The 20,153-nt window shown below is 43.9% G+C and overlaps 1 protein-coding gene across 1 annotated transcript in view; it reads left to right on the top strand.

Annotated features, from left to right (window-relative positions):
- MOB1B (MOB kinase activator 1B) overlaps nt 1-20,153 on the top strand; it is a 58,272-nt gene that overhangs the window by 29,777 nt on the left and 8,342 nt on the right. The window contains exons 3-4 of the mRNA XM_063135211.1: nt 7,688-7,781; nt 18,023-18,156. Coding sequence (XP_062991281.1) covers nt 7,688-7,781; nt 18,023-18,156 — 228 coding nt within the window. The remainder of the gene's footprint in view (nt 1-7,687; nt 7,782-18,022; nt 18,157-20,153) is intronic.

Below are 20,153 nucleotides of genomic sequence, written 5' to 3'. Positions count from 1 at the left end.
TGATGGGAGTTGTCATCCAAAATATCTGCATGGTACCAGATTGGGGAAGGCTGTACTTAAAGATTGAATTATGAATTTGAAATACCCTAGTTTGAACCTTGCCTCAGTCATGAATTCACTAGAGGCCTTAAGCAAGCTGTGTTCTTTCAACCTCAGCTGCCTGCTCCTCCAACTGCAATTTGGGGATGATAATACTGATCTACCTTAAAGGATTGTTATATAGGCAACAACAACATAATAATAATAGTAATTCCAGAATGCAAGGCAGCAGAAGAGAAGAGATTTCAAAGATGATTCTTGAAAAGAGAAGGGATTCCGTTTCATGGAAGCAAGCTTACACGTCTGCCACTGATGGCCACGTTTTATTTGTGTGCACACATATAGAAGGCTTTCCTCTTCTCAGATCTGAGCCAGTGTGGTGTAGTGGCTAAAGTGTTGGACTGGGAGTCGGGAGATCCAGGTTCTAGTCCCCTACTAGGCCATGCAAAACCCATTGGGTGACTTTGGGCCAGTCACAGACTCTCAGCCCAACGTCCCGTACTCACAGGGTTGTTGTTGTGAGGATAAAATGGAGGAGGAGGGTTATGTATGCTGCCTTGGGTTTCTTAAGGAGGAAAAAAGGCGGGATATGAATGCAATAAATCACCATATCATCATCATCTTATATTTTGGGACTTCCTTATGACATTTTCAAAATTAATCTCTTTTATGTTCTTAGTGCTGTCATATCATTTTATGATACAAAAATTTCCTGGGATGAACATCTTAACTTCCTTCCCACCCCCTTTATCGTGATTTGCAAGCATGCTCTAAGAAACTGCGAATAACCTGATCCAAATCCCAGCAGTCCTCCCTCTCAGCCAGGAGACAGATACTCATTTTGAAAATGAGTGGCAAATAGTGTGACAGAGGCTTCATTGCCTGTGGTGTACACAGTTTTGTTTTCCTTTTGTCGCACTGCTGCCTCTGGTCAAGCAGTTTTTTCAGTTTTTTTTTAGAAAACATTACAAAAAGCTTCAGAACCTGTTTATTAGAGGTGACGGTGTGATGAGTGTACTCACCGTAGACAACAATGCCACTTTCATACCACCTTCAGCTCCCTGAAATAATTCCGTCAGCTCTTGTTTAAATTTCTAGCTACCAAATGACACTTTCTCCAACTGCCAACTTAAGTTCCTCACACACAATATATGACATGTTGCCTTTAATCCGAAAGACTGTCAGAAGGCAGTTCAACTAAAGTACAAGATGATTTTATTGAACTAATTTTTTGCCCAGCAACAACGTTCCTGTTTTGTATCACAAATGGAGAACTGAACCAAAAAGATAATGGCATCCAAGGCCATCCAGGTGACCTTGGCTGGCAGATATATCACCCTTCTCTATGTGGCATACCACAATCTTTTTGAAATGGCCCAGCCTGTTGATTGTCATGACATGGTGGCAAAGGGTGCTCTGGAATCATAGGCCTTCTGGGAATAGAAAAAGAATCAGTTCTGGAACCTCTGTTTCTCTTTTGGGCTCAGTGAATCTCCTAGTCCCAAGTAACTTTCAGGACTCGTGGTGAGTAGTGGAATGAAAAGTAATTGTACTTTTACTACATAGCTCCACTCCTTCCCACCATGATTGGCTCCTGACACTTCCCATCCTTAGATCAACCTTCCCATACTGTGAATTCCTTTTCTGTGCCACAAGACACTGTGGGCAGCTTACAGACCCTGCTTGCGTGTCTTGCTCTTGTTGGTTCCTGCTCCTCTCTGTCACCTTCGTGGTCTAGCCAGTTGCTCTGACTGTTTCTTCTCATGTCTGTCTACCTGCCTGCCTTCACTACGACGTGCTTCTTGAATTATGGCTCTTTCTGCCTTCTTGAACTGGGTGCTTCTATTCACCACCTCTCAGTAAGAGGGGCTTTCAGGCATGAGATAGGAATAGCTGAATGGAGGGGAATCCCAACTTTCTGCTGACTGTCAAATTTTGTTGCACCAACGAACAATTTAACCTAGGAACTTTGGAAATTATGAGATTTAAAAATAAATAAATGCAGGAGCCTCTCTTAATTCTTTCCAGTTACAGAGCCTTTCAGATATGTTGCCACAACCTTAAGGACTAGAAACATGCTAGCAGAAGCCCACAACTCACAGAAGGTCCTTTGGGACTACATGGAATCCATAGTTTATGTGTCACTTGCCTCTGACTTTGACATTAAGTATTGGCATTTCCATGAACAAAGGCAAACAACGTCCGTTACTCATGTAAGGGTTATACAGGAGGGTATGCCTTCTGTAGTTGTGTACACAGCTTTTATATGCAGGAGAATGTGCTCCACATTTCCTACATAGAGGACTGTGGTTTTAAAAAATATTATTCAATTGTATCCTCCCCTTCTTCCCAGAAGGATGTACGCAGAATTCATGGAGCTATGTGGAGTATATTCCAGAGTTGTTCTTTGCCCTGCTATTTAGGGAGCAAATATTTGTCCTCTCGGTGAACAGAGGCCCACTGGCAAGAAGTGGAGCTGCCACATTTCTGCTAATGTTCTCATGAACAACCACTTGGGAGCAGGGATATATGCTCTTTCTTGACTAGGAGTCTGTATTCTTCATCATTTTTCATATACCCTTTTTCTTCGATTCTAAGACGCACTTTTCCCCCCATATAAACATCTCTAAAAATGGGGTGCGTCTTAGAATCACGGGTGTGTCTTAGGGGTTTTCTTTCTGTTGGTGGTACTGAGATTAGTGTGCATCTTACAATCGATGGTGTCTTACAATTGAAGAAATACGGTAACTCCTTTCCTTCCGTGGAGAAATGCAGACTTTCCTTATAGTAGCGAAGCCCATTCATATGTGGTAGTGATGAAAATGCTGTTTTGACATAAATATCAGCAATGAACCATAAATCCCCCGGAACTGAATATTCAGTCCCTCCTTCATTCATTTTGGTCTGCATGCAGAAAATAAATAATTTGGAGCATGGGAACTTTAATTCCGATGTTCTTTGACAGGAATTAAAGTGCAAGGTCAATTTTGCTGAATGGGGGACATGGTCTAATTAATAGCTTAATGGCAGTGGCATTGAAATTGTTATAGTTTGGCTTCCCAGACATCTCCCGACTCAATTGTGGAAGGTCAAAAATCTTAATGCTGCTGTTGTGTCTTCAGCCAAAGTAAAACAAGATTAATTGTACAGCTGTTCATGTTTTCAAGGCCAGTTTTCAAATGCAAGTCTGTAAATGACATCTTGAAATAACCAACATATAGATTCCAGACAATTGGACACAATAGACTTGACTACATTGAGAGAGAACATCCTCATTAATATTTGTCCTGCTCCAACCATGCCCCCACCCCAGTTTTTGGGATTGTGTCATTTTTATTGCTGATAGTAACCAATAAGAGTTGGTGTAATGAGGCTTTTCTTTGCAAAGCAGCAGCACCAAATTTTGCAGAGAAATAGACGGGGAATTCACAAGAATGGAAAAAGGGCAATTTCTCATTTTATAGCAATAGCTTTGTATTCTTAAAAATAGGAATGCAGAATAATGGTGATGATTGGGTTGTGTTGAGTAGGGTGACCATATGAAAAGGAGGACAGGTCTCCTGTATCTAACAGTTGCATAGAAAAGGGAATTTCAGCAGGTGTCATTTGTATGGCACCTACAAATGGAGAAACTGATGAAATTCCTTCTTCATCACAACAATTAAAGTTCAGGAGCTATACTAGAGTAACCAGATTTAAAAGAGAGCAGGGCACCTGCAGCTTTAACTGTTGTGATGAAGAGGAAATTTCACCAGGTTCCCCATATATACAAATGACACCTGCTGAAATTTCATTTTCAATACAACTGTTAAAGATACAGGAGCCCTGTCCTCCTTTTCATATGGTCACCCTAGTGTTGAGAGTCAGTGGAGCCAGAAAAGATTTCTAGTGTTTGTTTTTCCAGGGATTCAGCCACAGACATGCCAGGAGACTTCCCATTCTCCTATGCCTAGCACTTCAGCCAGGAGTAAGAGATGAAGGGGCGAGGAAGGGGAACAATATAAATCAGCATGGCTAATGGTTGGATTGTGGGAGTTGTAGTCCATCAACATTCAGAGGGCCACAGGTTCCTCACCCCTGGATGAATCATACCATTTGATGGAAGGGGAAACCAAGTTAAGAAAGGATGGCTTTATGGAAGCCAATACAAGTTGTTGTTGTTGTTTTACATTTCTATACTTCTCCATAGCTGAAGCTGTCTTCCAAAGATTAAAAACAACATGCAAAATTTAAAAACCTAAAAACAAACAATATACACAGACAATATACACAGAGACAATGTACATCTAAAAACAATTTTGAACAATCAACCAAACTGTAAAACAAAACTGATCAATAAAAACTCATCATGCACTGCTAAAAGCCTGTGAAAAGAGAAAAGTCTTGATTGGGTGCCAAAACAAATAACAATGTTGGCGCAAGGCACACCTTGTTGGGGAGATCCTTCCAAAATTGGGGGCCACAATTGAAAAGGCCCTCTCCTTTATTGCCGTCTTCCAAATTTACAGTTAAGCAAAGATAGGAACTTGGGTTGCCTGGGTCCAGTTGAAACATTCAGTCTAATGGATTTCCATGAAGAATTGCTCTCTGTGTTGCTAACTTCATGAAATATTTGCCAGTTGCAGGTGTACTTTTGAATAGAGCTGCAATACCTGTTTTGAATTGGGTATTACTAGAAGAATCAGATTTTTTAAAAAAGTATTTTTTATCCTGCCCCCCAGTCCTTGGACTTAACAATCTAAAAGATACAACTCAAAAGCAAATATAAATAAAAATAAATAATAAATAAAAGTGTGGGGGTGAGGGAAGAAGCAAACCTTTTCACTGCTTTTTAGAGTTATGGAAGTTTTATAAGGACCAGCTGTGGTGGAAATAGTTCAGGGAGAGGAGCCCAAGGGAACTGGTCTCTTATTTATTTATTTATTTATTTATTTATTTCCTTTTTATACCGCCCAATAGCCAAAGCTCTCTGGGCGGTTCACAAAAATTAAAACCATGAAAAGTATAATAAAACAACCAACAGTCTAAAAACACAAATACAAAATACAATATAAAAAGCACAACCAGGATAAAGCCACACAGCAGAAGTTGATATAGATTAAAGTACAGAATTAAAACAGCAAATTTTAAATTTAAGTTAAATTAAGTGTTAAAATACTGAGAAAATAAAAAGGTCTTCAGCTGGCAACGGAAAGGATACAGTGTAGGTGCCAGGCGAACCTCTCTGGGGAGCTCATTCCACAGCCAGGGTGCCACAGCAGAGAAAGCCCTGCTCCTAGTAGCCACCTGCCTCACTTCCTTTGGCAGGAGCTCACGGAGAACGACCCCCTGTGGATGATCTTAAGGTCTGGGGAGTTACATATGGGAGGAGGCGTTCCTTCAAATAACATGGCCCCAAGCCATTTAGGGCTTTGAATGTTAGTACCAGCACTTTGAATCGGGCCCGGACTGGCAGCCAATGAAGTTGTAAAAAGACTGGCGTGATGTGTTCTCGCTGGCCAGTCCCTGTTAGTAAACACGCTGCCCTGTTTTGTACCAGCTGAAGTTTCCGGACCGTTTTCAAAGGCAGCCCCACGTATAATGCATTGCAGTAATCCAAACGAGAGGTTATCAGAGCATGGATAACTGTAGCTAGGCTATCTCTCATGGGCAGAGTGGCCCTTTTCCCTATCTTTCCCTCTTCTGCAGCCTGATGGAATGGCTGCTGCTAAGTGACAGCTGAGAGAGAGGAAGAGGCAAAGGCAACTACTGTATTTCTTCGATTGTAAGGTGCACACTAATTTCAGTACCACTAACAGAAAAAAAACCCTAAGACGCACCCCATTTTTAGAGATGTTTATATGGGGAAAAAAGTGTGTCTTAGAATCGAAGAAATACGGTAGTCTTTCAGCGGAGTTCTGCTTTTCCTCTGTTGCAATCTGCCAATCTTCAACTGTCACCTGAACTGCCAGGTGCCAATTGAAGAAGTGAGGAGCTTAATGGAGATTGTCTCTCAACAGGGCCAGTGGAATGGCTCTGGTTCTGTTCCCTGCACTCTGCTACAGGATTGCAGTTTGGTGGTGCTCTTGGAGCCAGATTTACTCCTGGTTTCCTAGGCGGTGGCTGTGCCAGGAGTGCTTTTGGCCTGCTTATGTTCTTGTGCAAGCTGCACCTCTTTCTGGAGAAGATGGACCTGACCATGGTCCATGCCTTAGTTATTTTGAGATTAGATTTCTGCAATGTGTTCTACGTGGGGCTGCCTTGGAAACTTTCAGCAATTGGCTGGTTCAAAATGCTGCATCTGAAGTTTTGACCAGACTTGTCTTCTGGAGTATGTAACTCCTGTTATACAAGCTTCACTTTTCTGTCCTTTTCCAGGCTCAATTCAAAAGTAATGCTGGTCATTACTTTTAAAGCCTTAAGCAGCTTAGGAGCAGGATATTTAAAATACTGTCTCCTCCTGCGTGAGCCAGTTCATCCACTTAACGTCTCTCCTGCTGATCTCTTGTGGGATCCACCATCATCTGTGGTTCTATTCATGGAAATGCATGAAAGGACCTTTGTTTTTGCTATGGAGCTCCCTGTCCAGAGAGATCTGACAGGCTCCCGTCCCCTGATGTTCTGTTGCCTTTCGAAGACCTTGTTCTGGCAGACCTTTAACCTGCCAGATCTTTGATCTGCATGTGTTTGTTTTTTGGCCAGGCCCCTTGGTTCTGTGTTTTGTGTTTTGGATTTTTCCTTTTTTACCAGTAGCCTTCTTCCAGTTCTTGATGCAGTTTCCCCACTGTGGTACATTAACTTTTGATGTAAACCACCTTGGATGTCTTCAGTCTGAAGCAGAAAGGTGGGGTATAAATGTTTTGATGGCAATCATGTTTAGTCAATCTAGTTTAAAAAGTCCTTGCTAAATTATAACCGTCCTACCAATTAGTTTGGCAGTAGATTTTTAAAACATTTTAAAATTTAAAACAGTACAAAACTGCTTGTGGCAGGAGCCATTTTAAATGAGTTCTAGTATAGCACCTACCATAACATGTGCAGGCATCATTGAAAAATGAAGTGTGCTTTTTTCTGTTGTTCATGTATAGTTTTATAGATGTAGGATGCCCTCGATGATTGGAACCCCCTGAACTTGGAGGCATCCAATGATCCAATGCAGGGTGGAAGGAGCGGTCTCCCGTGCTGCAAATTTCACTAGACAGGCGAGGATGCTTTGGAGCAGAAAGCAAGGAGGCTGGAGAAGCCTCAGGATAAATCCTATCCTGGTCTCTCTGCTCTCTCCGCCGCTATGAGGAGGCAGGGCAGGCGGGGCAAATCTCTGACACCCCCTTCTGAGGTCAGAGTGCTGTCTCTGATTTCAGAAGCGGGGGATCAAAACAATCCTGTGGTCCCTGAGATGCTTGCTCTATTAATAGATAAATTGATCGGTCATTTGAATGTTCCTATGGTTAGTAACTCAGACTGCAGTCTGAAAATCTTTTCCACTTTCTGACCAGCATTTCCTTTGTAAATTAACCTATCAACCATAATGGACCCGTTTTTCTGAGAAGCTGTGTATGCCTGCCTTGCGCAACGCAGTCTGGTTTGCAATAAGCGGGACATAATTTTTGCAGAGTTTGGCACTTACTTACTAAACGGAACTTGTCATTGGGATTTTTTTTTTTTATAGCTGTGGACTTCTTCAATCAGATCAACATGCTTTATGGGACAATTACAGACTTCTGCACAGAGGAGAGCTGCCCGGTGATGTCTGCAGGTCCAAAGTAAGAATGTTTGTTATGCTTAATTGCAACAGTAAAACTGTGAGGCAGAAAATCTGGGGTGCTTGTGCTGCTTTTTATTCTATTTTAAACAATGATCTAACTTAGGAAACAAGTTGTGCTGCCTAAAATAATTTCATTTATGAAAAGGGAGAAAGACGTTCTCTGTTTTGCATGCTTTTGCTTTGGAGATGGCCATTGAGTTTTTGCAGAATTTGATCTATCTCTGTGTGTGTGTGTCAGGAAAAGTGTGGGTTGAGAGCAGGGCAGCAGAGATTGAAGGCCATGCGGGAGTAAAAGATAGCAGTCTTCTGATTTAATCTTAAATTGCAGAGTCTTTGCAAATGTTACCTAGATGTGGGGCTTTCTTTCACAGCCATGAGGGCAGAAAAACATTTTTAATGAACCTCTGGTTAAGGGGGTGAAATCATAGAGCTAGCAGAACAGAGCGGCCTAAATAGCCTAAACCACGCAACTACTGGCTCTCTTAGCACAAGGGCTAATGGGATATGGGGCGGATCATTCAGAGGACTCAGGAGCTCATCAAACTGCTAGTGCACGGTTAAGCAAACCGGGAACTGGGCAGGGTTAACTGTGTCATGTGGTTAGTGCCAACCACAGAGAAGCATGCTTAAGCTAACCACAGAGCCCTCAGTGTCGTCTGAACGGGCCCAGTTGTTTGGAATTTAATCAGGGTTCATGTAATTCACCTTGCTTAGCATTAGCTATGGATAAGTGACGTGTCTAACAAGGGGCCTCAAAGAAAAAGTCCAAAATTCTGGTAGGTATATCTAGTGGGGAATTGGGGGTTGTAGCAGGATGCTCAAGGGGCAGCAGTTGTGGGGCGATGGAAAGATAGTGAGGAGATATTTTGGCAAGCAGGGAGGGAAATTTGAAAGGAGGCAAATTGGGATGGGAAGATAAGGTATATTTTTAGAAACACTAGTCCTACTTATCTGAAAGACCGTATTCTCCCTTATGAGCCTGCCCGTGCTTTGAGAACATCTGGAGAAGCCCTTCTTTCAGTCCCACCATCTTCACAGGTGCGCTTGGTGGGAACATGGGAGAGGGCCTTGGTGGGAACATGGGAGAGGGCTGCTCTAGTGCTTTGGAACTCTCTTCCTGGGGAAGCTAAACTGGCTCCCTCCTTGATGGGCTTTCGGAAGCAGGCAAAAACTTGTTTGTTCCAGCAGGCCTTTGGAGTATAATCTGGTCCTCCATCTATGTTAAGGACTTGTAAAATTGTTTATGTTTTAATATTGTAATTATTTTACTTTATTTTTTATTTTTTGTACATTTCTTTTCCTACGTTTAAAATGTATATGTTTTAAATTTTGTAAGGCCGCCTTGAGGCCCAGTATTGGGCAAAAGGCGGGATACAAATAAATATAATAATAATAATAATTAATAATAATCCTACAATGAAAACTGGCTGTCTTTTGAGGTGAATAGAAATATTGGTGGGAACCCTGGGCATCTGCTGGGTGGAGAGTTTAGTTTTCAAACACATTTGAGTTAGACACTCCTGGTCTATACTATGTAAATCAATGCCTCTTTCAAACCATTTCAGTTCCCTTGGAAACTATTGTCTGACTCCAGCCAAAAATGTTCCATATGTACAGAAACCAGTGTCTGGCATTGTGATCCTTGAAATTCTGTGCAGATGAACATAATGAGCTAATTCGGTGTGCATTATCTGTTTCTAAAGTAGCGCTCCATGTGGAGTATTGATATAAAAGAGAAATGTGACTTTAGAGTGCCATTATGTGCTTGTATGTAGAAGTTATCTTGGCTTTAAAGAAGCATCATGTAAGATTTCTAGGAACTGAAAATTCAATTTCTACTGTAAGTACTAAGAATTCTGAAAACACGCTCATTACAATGGTCTGGGTCACAACTACATTGGAATTCTCTCTATAGATTGCTAGTCTGGAAATGTGAGTGGACCTGAAATCATTTTGCTTCAAAAAAGACAAAGGCACAGTTTTAGGGAATCATGGAATAGTAGAGTTGGAAGGGGCCTAAAAGGCCATTGAGTCCAACCCCCCTCAATGCAGGAATCCACCCTAAAGCATACCTGACAGATGGTTGTCCAGCTGCCTCTTGAAGGCCTCTAGTGTGGGAGAGCCCACAACCTCCCTAGGGAACTGGTTCCATTGTCGTACTGCTCTAACAGTCAGGAAGTTTTTCCTGATGTCCAGCCGGAACCTGACTTCCTTTAACTTGAGCCCATTATTCTGTGTCCTGCACTCTGGGATGATCGAGAAGAGATCCTGGCCCTCCTCTGTGTGACAACCTTTTAAGTATTTGAAGAGTGCTCTCATGTCTCCCCTCAATCTTCTCTTCTCCAGGCTAAACATGCCCAGTTGTTTCAGTCTCTCTTCATAGGGCTTTGTGTCATCTTGTTGTAATGATCAAGAACATGTTTTAAGTGGAAAATACAGCTGATGAAAGGAAGGGATCAGTGCTCCAATTTCAAAACTTGTTCTACGTCAACGTATGGGGTTGTGTGTTTTGTTTTACTGTTCCACTTGTGTTTTATTTTGCATCTGCTCAGCTATCATTTTAAACCACTCATATTTTACCAGTAAAACTGTACTATCTTCTCTAGCATTAAGGGGAAGTACACAAAAATGTATAGTGTATTTAATAGATAAATAAGAAGTTATACAATCAGTAATATTTCATGAGAAAAGGGCTGGAGTGAATTTATGTAACCCATAGCCTTATCATTAATATAATTTGCATGCAGTTGTATGTTGCATGTATCTGAAAAATACAGGGAGAAGTCCTCAGAATAATAAAATCAGATTAGAAACAATAAGGACTAAGTATTACAGGTTTTAGTTTTATAGGGCACAATGTCATCATCTTGCTTTTAGCTTAGGACAGGATAGGGAACAATAAGGTCTTGAAATGTCTTTGAGAAATCTTCAAGAAGATCTTGTTGGACACACACAAATCTAGAGTTGGGGGCATGGGAATGGTGAATCGTCACTCATAAGAATAGTGTCTTCTTGTGCAAGTTGGTAAGTAAATTCAGCAAGTAAATTTTCAGTAAACACCTAATTTACCATAGAGCCTCGTGTGGTGCAGAATGGTAAGCAGCAGTTACTGCAGCCGAAACTCTCCCCACGGCCTGAGTTCGATCCCAGCGGAAGCTGGTTCTCAGGCAGCCGTCTCAAGTCGACTCAGCCTTCCATCCTTCCGAGGTCGGTAAAATGAGTACCCAGCTAGCTGGGGGAAAGGTAACTGCGACTGGGGAAGGCAAGGGCAAACCACCCCGCTACAAAGTCTGCCAAGAAAACGTCAGTGAAAGCAGGCGTCAGCAATGACTCAAGTGCTTGCACGAGAGGTTCCTTTACTTTCCTTCCTAATTTACCTGTGGAACAATTATTTATTTATTTATTTATTATTGCATTTCTATCCTGCCTTTTTTCCTCCAAGAAACCCAAAGCAGCATACATAATCTTCCTCCTCTCCATTTTATCCTCACAACAACATCCCTGTGAGATAGGTTGGGCTGAGAGTCTGTGACTGGCCCAAAGTCACCCAGTGGGTTTCCATGGCTGAGTGGGGGACTAGAACCTGGATCTCCCAACTCCTTGTCCAACACTTTAGACACTACACCATAGTTAAATTTGTGTTAGTTCTTCTTCGTGGTCTCTATGCATCACACATATGGGCTTTGCGCCTGCGCAGAGACCAGACCGGAACCTTCTATAGCTGAGTGGAACGTTTTTGGCGGGAACCCCTCCCCCACGCTACCGTGCATGTCCATGGGGTTCCCGCCCTTACCTCAGTTCTTCGTCGTTCGCCATTGTGCACAGACCTGTTTAACCGAACCTCTAGCGTTTTTCTTATTAACTTTATTTTCTCTTTTACGATCTTCTTCGTTTTTCGATCTTTTTCTAAGACTCTTCTTACTACTTTTCTTATATTAAAAAAAAAAAAAAAAATTATTGTAGATATTTTTCCTCAGCGACTTCGGTCGCGTGAGGCCTGTATGGCAGTTGAAGCCCCGTTTACGAAGTGTGTGAAGTGTGGGGAAGGCCATATCGTTGAGGCCTGCCATCATTGCATGTCGTTTACAAAACAAATGAGGAAAAGCAGAGCTGACAACTTCCCTCCATCTTGGGGGGAAAAAGCTCTCAGAGCCACGGAGGCTCCTACTATGGATAAAACGGCAGTCAGTAAGTCCGTTACCGACAAAACGGCAGCCAGTAAGTCCGTTACCGACAAAACGGCAGCCAGTAAGACCGTTGATGACCGTTGCACTGAGGTGCCTGAGAATTCCAGAGCGGCTAATAGGGCTCAGATACCCCTAACGCCTGGACGGTCACTGGTGAGTTCCGCGGCCAGGAAAATCTCCAAAAAGGCCCGGACTCCCAATCTTCGACGATCGACAAAACGGCAGCCAGTAAGTCCGTTGATGACCGTTGCACTGAGGTGCCTGAATATTCCAGAGCGGCTAATAGGGCTCAGATACCCCTAACGCCTGGACGGTCACTGGTGAGTTCCACGGCCAGGAAAATCTACAAAAAGGCCCGGACTCCCAATCTTCGACGATCGACAAAACGGCAGCCAGTAAGTCCGTTGATGACCGTTGCACTGAGGTGCCTGAATATTCCAGAGCGGCTAATAGGGCTCAGATACCCCTAACGCCTGGACGGTCACTGGCGAGTTCCGCGGCCAGGAAAATCTCCAAAAAAGGCCCGGACTCCCAAATCTTCTTCGGAAATGGAGCGGCGGAACCGGCTAGGAGTCACTCTACTCCTCCTGCCATACCGACCGCTTCGATACCGAGGCCTCCCTCGGTATCGAGATTCCAGCCGCTACCGATGGCTACGGTACCGACACACCCTCCCAGTCTATCGGAGGGCGAGTTGCGGGATTCGGTTTCAGCGGCCTCTTTCCGAGAACCTACCAGGCTGTGAGAGGTTCAAGGACTAATCCCTCTACCGCCTTCACCAAGGCACATTCCAAGGCGTCAATGGGAAGGAGCTTCTCAATACTCTTATCCCCAATCAGTATGTGGCGACTATGAATGGGATCGATATCGCCCACTTCCAGGGTGACCACCAGTACCCTCAAGAAGAGTATTATGCGCACCCTTCGCTTACATCGAGGGTGCGTCATCTACCGCTGCCTCCACCGCCCGCCCACCAATGTCCACGGTGTCGACGCCTCGACACCGTACGCAGCCATCGGCATCGACTGCCGCGGTTACCACGATACCGACGGAGCATGTGTCATCTACCGCTGCCTCCACCGCCCGCCCACCAATGTCCACGGTGTCGACGCCTCGACACCGTACACAGCCATCGGCATCGACTGCCGCGGTTACCACGATACCGACGGAGCATGTATACCTCCAGGTGGTTACAGTATCCTTGCCTGAAGAAAATTATTCATCGGATTCTGAATTGGGGTTGTCGGCTACTCCATCGATGCCTTCACCATAAGATGAGGTTCATGACAACGACCCTTCTTCCCCTTCCGACGATATGGTCAGATCTTCTGACCATATGCTTAGAATGGCTCAGGCATTAGGACTGGTGATCCAGCACCACATGCTTTAAAGCAAATGGCTCAATTATTTTGGAAAACACCGGCTATGACTCAAGCCACATCGTAAAGGCTAGAGACCCTCTATCGAGTCTAAGAAGAAAATGTACAGTTTCTGGTCCAACATCCCAAACTTAATTCGATCGTAGGGAGTCGGCTCAAGGCCACTTACAGAAGGCACATTCTGCACCCGTGGACAGAGAGGGCAGAAAGTTGGACCTTACGGGCCGGAGGATTTACTCCTCTGCTTCTTTGGGCATCAGCCTACGAGGCTACCATGGCACGATACCAGCTCTTCCTCTGGGAGAAAATAGGATCACTATGTGAACATCTCCCAGAGGACAAAAAAGAGCGGGCACGAGTCTTCCAAAGTGAAGCTTCAGCCATAGCCAGGCAGCAAGTGTTGACAGCGCGACACCAAGTTGACTGCCATTCCAAGTCGATGATGGGACCCGTGTCCTTGAGGAGACATGCTTGGCTCCGCTCCGCTAATCTGGCTCATGACACCAAAGCCAGGATTGAGAACATGCCTTACGATGGCGAGGGCTTGTTTAATAGCAAGACGGACAAGACCTTGGACTCTATATACAAGGCTTGCACAACAGCCAAGAAAATAAGTTTCTCTGCTCAGCCTGCCCAATACAAGCTGAGACGGTGAACAAGACCGCCTGCTCAACAACAACAGCAGCGGCCCTACTATCAAAGCCAACAGAGCAGCAACAACAACAACTCCAGAGTAAGCGGCCATATCAGTCTACATTTCAACAAGACAAGCGTCAGCCTGACTTCACCAAGAAGCAGCGAGTTTGACTTCTTTGTCCCACGTCCACCTCCCTTTCCCCATTACCATCAATGGCAGTCAATAACATCAGACTCCTGCGTGCTCACTATCATCAACTCGGGGTATGCCATCGAGCTCGATGTCCTTCCTCCTTCTTCGGGGGTGAAAGTAACGGCGCCATCCCTTCCTCTGCTTCCGGAGGTACAGACCTCTGCTATCGAAGAGAGCCATCTCTCCCGTACCCGCAGAGGAACTCAACCAGGGTTTTTTCTCGCGCTACTTCACGGTCCCGAAGAAATATGAGGTCTTCGGCCGATCATGGACTTAAAGCAGTTAAACAAATTCATCATTCCAAGGAAGTTCCGTATGACAACGGTTACTTTTATTCTGCAGCTCCTACACTTGGACGATTGGCTTCTGGTAGCGGACAGCAGTTGCAAGCTCCAGAACGACATTTCAACCACCCTCAACCTGTTGGACTTGTTGGGTTTGTGGGTCAACGAGGAGAAATCCATCTTGACCTCACATCAGAAGCTCGACTTTATAGGGGTAACCCTATCGTCTCGAGATGGGAGAGCATACCTGCCCTCAGCTAGAGCGAGCACCCTTCAAGATTTATCCATCGCTACTGAGAGCCGCCGAAAGGTTTCGGCATGGACAATTCAGAGGCTATTAGGCTTGATGCAGTCATCAGGTTTGCAAGACTCAGAATGAGAATATTGCAAGCCTGGGTTTTAAGAACTTGCGATCTTCGAAACACTCCTTTGGTAACGATCACGACGGATGCATCGTTGATCAGATGGGGAGCACACTGCGACTCCCTCACAACTCAGGGCCGTTGGCCTCCTTCCCAGAGGGAACATCATATCTACCACCTAGAACTGCTAGCGGTGGAGAAGGCAATAAGAACTTTTTCACAATTGATCGAGGGCTGAATCGTCCTGATCGCAACAGACAACACCACAGTAGTGGCGTACATCAACAGACAAGGTGGGACAAGGTCTCATCCTCTGAATCAATCGGCACTCAGGATTTGGAATTGGTGCATAAAGAGAAATACTCACCTGACGGCGACCCATGTAGCGGGCAATGAAAACATCATCGCGGACGCCCTCAGCAGGTCTTTCCACGTCGACCACGAATGGGAGCTCGATACCGAAGTAAGAGACGTTCTCTTTCGGTACTGGAGCCTCCCTGCTGTCGATGTCTTCGCTACTGAAGAAAACGCAGCTTGTTCCAGGTTCTGCAGCAGAGCAGGAAGAGGAAAGCACTCGCTAGGAGATGCTTTCACCAGAACCTGGAAAGGAAATCTTCTTTACATCTTTCCTCTGTTTCCACTGTTGACGAAGGTGCTGGCCAAAATCCAGTCGGACAGGTCGGACTGCATCCTTATCACACCATGGTGGCCTCGACAGACGTGGTTCTCCCACGCCCTTCGACTGTCGGACGGGAATTACATCAGACTCCCGCCGATACCGACACTGTTGTCTCGACACCAGGGCAGGGTTCGACACGCAAACCCGTCGACCCTCAAGATGACGGCATGGAGAATATCATCCACTCCTCCTCTCGTATCAAAGATTTAACTGTAGACCATATATTTTTGGCATCACTAAAGCCTTCAACAAGAAAATCTTATGTGGCAAAGTGGCAAAGATTTCAAACTTTTGCCTTGGAAAACGATCAAGCACCTGAATCTTGCCCTTTAGCGTTAATCCTCAAATACCTACTGACACTTTATCAGCAGGGACTCGAACTCACTTCCATCAGAGTTCACTTAGTGGCTATTATGTCTTTCATCGAGGCATGGATGGTTTTACACTTTTTGTGCATCCAACATCGAGGAAATTTTTAAAAGGGTTTAAAAATATGATACCGACAGTAAAGAGTATCGTTCCACCATGGAGCCTATCAGTGTTGTTACAGGCATTGACAAAGAAGCCCTTCGAGCCCATGGCCTTATCTGACCTTAGGCTTCTAACATTCAATACTGTCTTTTTAGTAGCCATCACTTCTGCTAGACGTGCAAGTGAGCTTAGAGCTCTCAAGATAGTTGCTCCTTACACTATCTTTCACAAGGATAAGGTTGTGTTACGCACAGACCCTGCCTTCTTGTCTAAGGTAGTGTCAACCTTTCATCTGTCCCAATATATCACTCTACCAGCTTTCTTTCCGAATCCTACATCACCTGTAGAGTCTGCTTTACATACACTTGATGTAAGGAGAACTCTTGCCTTTTACAAGGCTAGGACAGGGAATTTAAAAACAAACAAACAAACAAACAAACAACAAACAAAAAACAACAACAAAGCAATTGTTTATTTGTTATGGGGAGCCTTATAAGGGACTCCCTGTTTCATGCCGGCGTCTGTTATGCTGGATTGTAGAGACAATTGAACTTGCCTACTCTATCTCTAAACTAGAGCTGGTGAAACCTGTGACAGCTCATTCTACCAGAGCCGTCGCAACATCTGTGGCTTTCGGCAGAGGTGTTCCTTTGACAGAAGTTTGTAGAGCTGCAACGTGGTCCACTCCATCCACGTTTGTTAGGCACTACAGTTTGGGCACCTGTGCGAGGCAGGACTGCTCATTTGAAGGACAGTGCTCTTGGAGATCTTCAGATGATGCACCAACCCACCTCCAAATATATGTCAGCTTGCTACTCGCCCATATGTGTGATGCATAGAGACCACGAAGAAGAAATGCAGGTTGCTTACCTGTAACTGTAGTTCTTCGAGTGGTCATCTATGCATTCACACAACCCACCCACCATCCCCACTTGGTGGTGTGAGACTTATAAATGACACAGTTATATGTGGAATGTACTTTATTTTATTTACACTCATGTTTATGGGGGCACAATGTCGGACTCCTGTAAACTGAGGTAAGGGCGGGAACCCCATGGACATGCACGGTAGCGTGGGGGAGGGGTTCCCGCCAAAAACGTTCCACTCAGCTATAGAAGGTTCCGGTCTGGTCTCTGCGCAGGCGCAAAGCCCATATGTGTGAATGCATAGATGACCACTCGAAGAACTACAGTTACAGGTAAGCAACCTGCATTTCCTTGCACAGCTACTTAACTACTTGAAAGTCAACATACAATGAAACCACTGTCTCTTTGCTATTTCAGATCCAGTTTTTAGTATGTATGTTTACCATATCACTAAAAACTACAACATAAACCAACGGCAACTTTGCAGTTAGAGAGCTCACTACACAGGAAGTTGTGGATGCCTGAAACTGCCGTTAAAAAAGAACTGGTTGATTAGGGAGGTTATTTTGGTCATGGCCTTATGGTCAGCATTATTATAATTATTTTTTAACTGCTGGTTGTAGGTGTAGCTTTGCAAAATGACAAGGAAAATTGGAGAGTCTGTGCAGCATGATTAGGTGTGGTGCTACACCATCAAACAAATAATTCATTTGCACTTATTTTGTGGGTGTGTGGGGACAATTAGTGACTTGGCCATATGATTAAAAAAAAAATTCCCCTGGCCTTGGTATTCATAGTGACACCTGAGCTTGATGCTTTGATTTTAATATTCTATGCAAGGTGGAATGTTAGCTGCAATTCTCATTGGCTGGTATCCAAAAATATGCAGAAATATTTCTGCACATGCAGGGGAACTTTGTGTTTATGTTTCTTTAACAGCAGACCTTCCTGGCATATAGTGAACTGCATTTGAAACTGAAGGGACTTGTGGTTGGGAAGGGGAACTAGTTTATGGTTTAAAAAAAAGAAAAAAGAAAACCATGAGCATCTCTAAAACAGGTCTTTGTATCTCACCTATTCTGTTAAAGATGTGATAAAAACAAAATTTCATTTGTTTAGTGTGTAAACCAATAAACCTGGGTTTATTTTAAAGGGATCTCCTTCATTTCTGTTCCATTTCAGATATGAGTACCATTGGGCAGATGGAACAAACATAAAGAAGCCAATCAAGTGTTCAGCACCAAAGTACATTGATTACCTTATGACTTGGGTTCAGGATCAGCTGGATGATGAAACGCTATTTCCATCTAAAATAGGTAAATTTAAAATCTGGCATTAGTAGATTGCCAAACATGAATGCTTGGTAGTTTTATTTACAAACTGTATTATTTCTAAAGGCATAGGAGGAAATACAGGGTTCAGTCTTGAGGAAATTCCACACAAGATTCTCAAAAATGTATAACAACTATAAGCAGCCATTGTTTAAATTCAGGCAATTTTTACAAGATTAATTTTAGCATTACATACAAAATGTTTGGTATGTGGACCAGAACATACATATCTTTAGCAATGCTTAAAAAGAAGAGATTTTTTTCAACATAATCAATTATGTTTTCAGTGCTTCCTCTAATTTTTAATGGCATTTCTTTTCTTCTCTAGAGAAAAAACAGTAATGAGAGAAAGTGCAACTACCACTTTATTTGAACACCACTATACACTCATTGACCATAATTACTAAGTGGTCAATTTTAAGAAACAAATATATTCCTTGTAGGGAGAGATTGCTATACTAAATTAAGCCCTACATGGTTTGGGTCCAGGCTATCTGCAGGATCGCCTTCTCCTGTACAATCCGCCCCACACACTCAGGTCCTCTGGGAAGAATCTACTCCAGCCATTAAAAACAAGGCTGACAACTATTACCCAGAGGACCTTTTCTTCTGCCGCTCCCAGATTGTGGAATGGCTTGCCGGGAGAGATCCTTCCTTCCTTCCTTCCCTCCCTCGCACTCTCTCACTCGCTTTCTCTCTCTCTTTCTCTCTCTCTCTCTCTCTCTTTCTCTCTCTCTCTCTCTCTCTCTCTCTCACACACACACACACACGCAGACACACACAGAACACAGACCTCCGTCAGGAGTTGCTGGCCCCCCCCCTCGCTCTCCTCCTTCCTTCCCTCCCTCGCGCTCTCTCACTCGCTTTCTCTCTCTCTCTCTCTCTCACACACACACACACACACACGCAGACACACACAGAACACAGACCTCCGTCAGGAGTTGCTCGCCCCCCCTCGCTCTCCTCCTTCCTTCCCTCCCTCGCGCTCTCTCACTCGCTTTCTCTCTCTCTCTCTCTCTCTCACACACACGCACACACACGCACACACACACACACAGAACTCAGGAGCTCGCGCTCCCTTTGCCTGCCTCAACCCCCGACACCCTCAGAACCCAAACAGTAAGTTTGGAAGTTACACCACCCGGCGTATAAGACGACCCCCGACTTTTGAGAAGATTTTCCTGGGTTAAAAAGTCGTCTTATATGCCGGAAAATACGGTATTTTTTCATAAATGGTTGCTAAAATGGGGTGTATCCACATTGAGTTTTGTCAATTTCGAAATCACTTGACATCCTGTTATCACTGGCTGCCTATATAACAGCCCCTCTGAGAATAAACCGTTTAAACAGTTTACTAGATTTGAATGTTTTATTTTAAACATCTGTAACTATGCTATGAATGGGATCACATTCCTATATGATTTGAGATTCTAGTGCTGAGGCTTTCAACCCCTTAAAATTATGGCTTTATTTAATAGGCTTGAATATCTTAAAAATGGTTTCTGTGATCATAGTTTTATTGAACATGTAGATGGCATCTATGTTGAAGATGACGGATGTCACCATCTTGGGTTTCTGTCTCTGCTCATACCAATCCCAGGTTGCAGTGCCCATGTCAGAAGTGAATTTGACAAGGCAGGCTCAGCCAAGTAGACTGGATAGTCGGACATCAACGTCATTTGGGCCAAACATTTAGGAAGCTTGCTGGATAGTCTTAGCTGTCTCCTTTGTTTGTTTTGGGCTACCGGTGAAAAACTCTCACGTAAAAGATTCTTTTCTAGTGCTCCTGGTCTTCACAGTCCAGATGTAGTCCCTGGGCTCTGCCAATCCATGTTACTGTCAGGAACTCTGTAATCTTCATGACTGGCTTCCGATGATGATGATGGATTACATTTCTACACTGCCCCCCAAACCGAAGCTCTCTGGGTGGTTTACAAAGATAAAAACATTAAAAACAATATGCAAAATTTAAAAGCGTAAAC

The sequence above is a fragment of the Elgaria multicarinata genome, chromosome 10 (genome assembly GCF_023053635.1).
Source record: "Elgaria multicarinata webbii isolate HBS135686 ecotype San Diego chromosome 10, rElgMul1.1.pri, whole genome shotgun sequence".
NCBI classification, from domain to species: Eukaryota; Metazoa; Chordata; class Lepidosauria; order Squamata; family Anguidae; genus Elgaria; species Elgaria multicarinata.
Note: the sequence above shows the minus strand (reverse complement) of the source record. Positions and strands in the feature narration are given on the sequence as shown.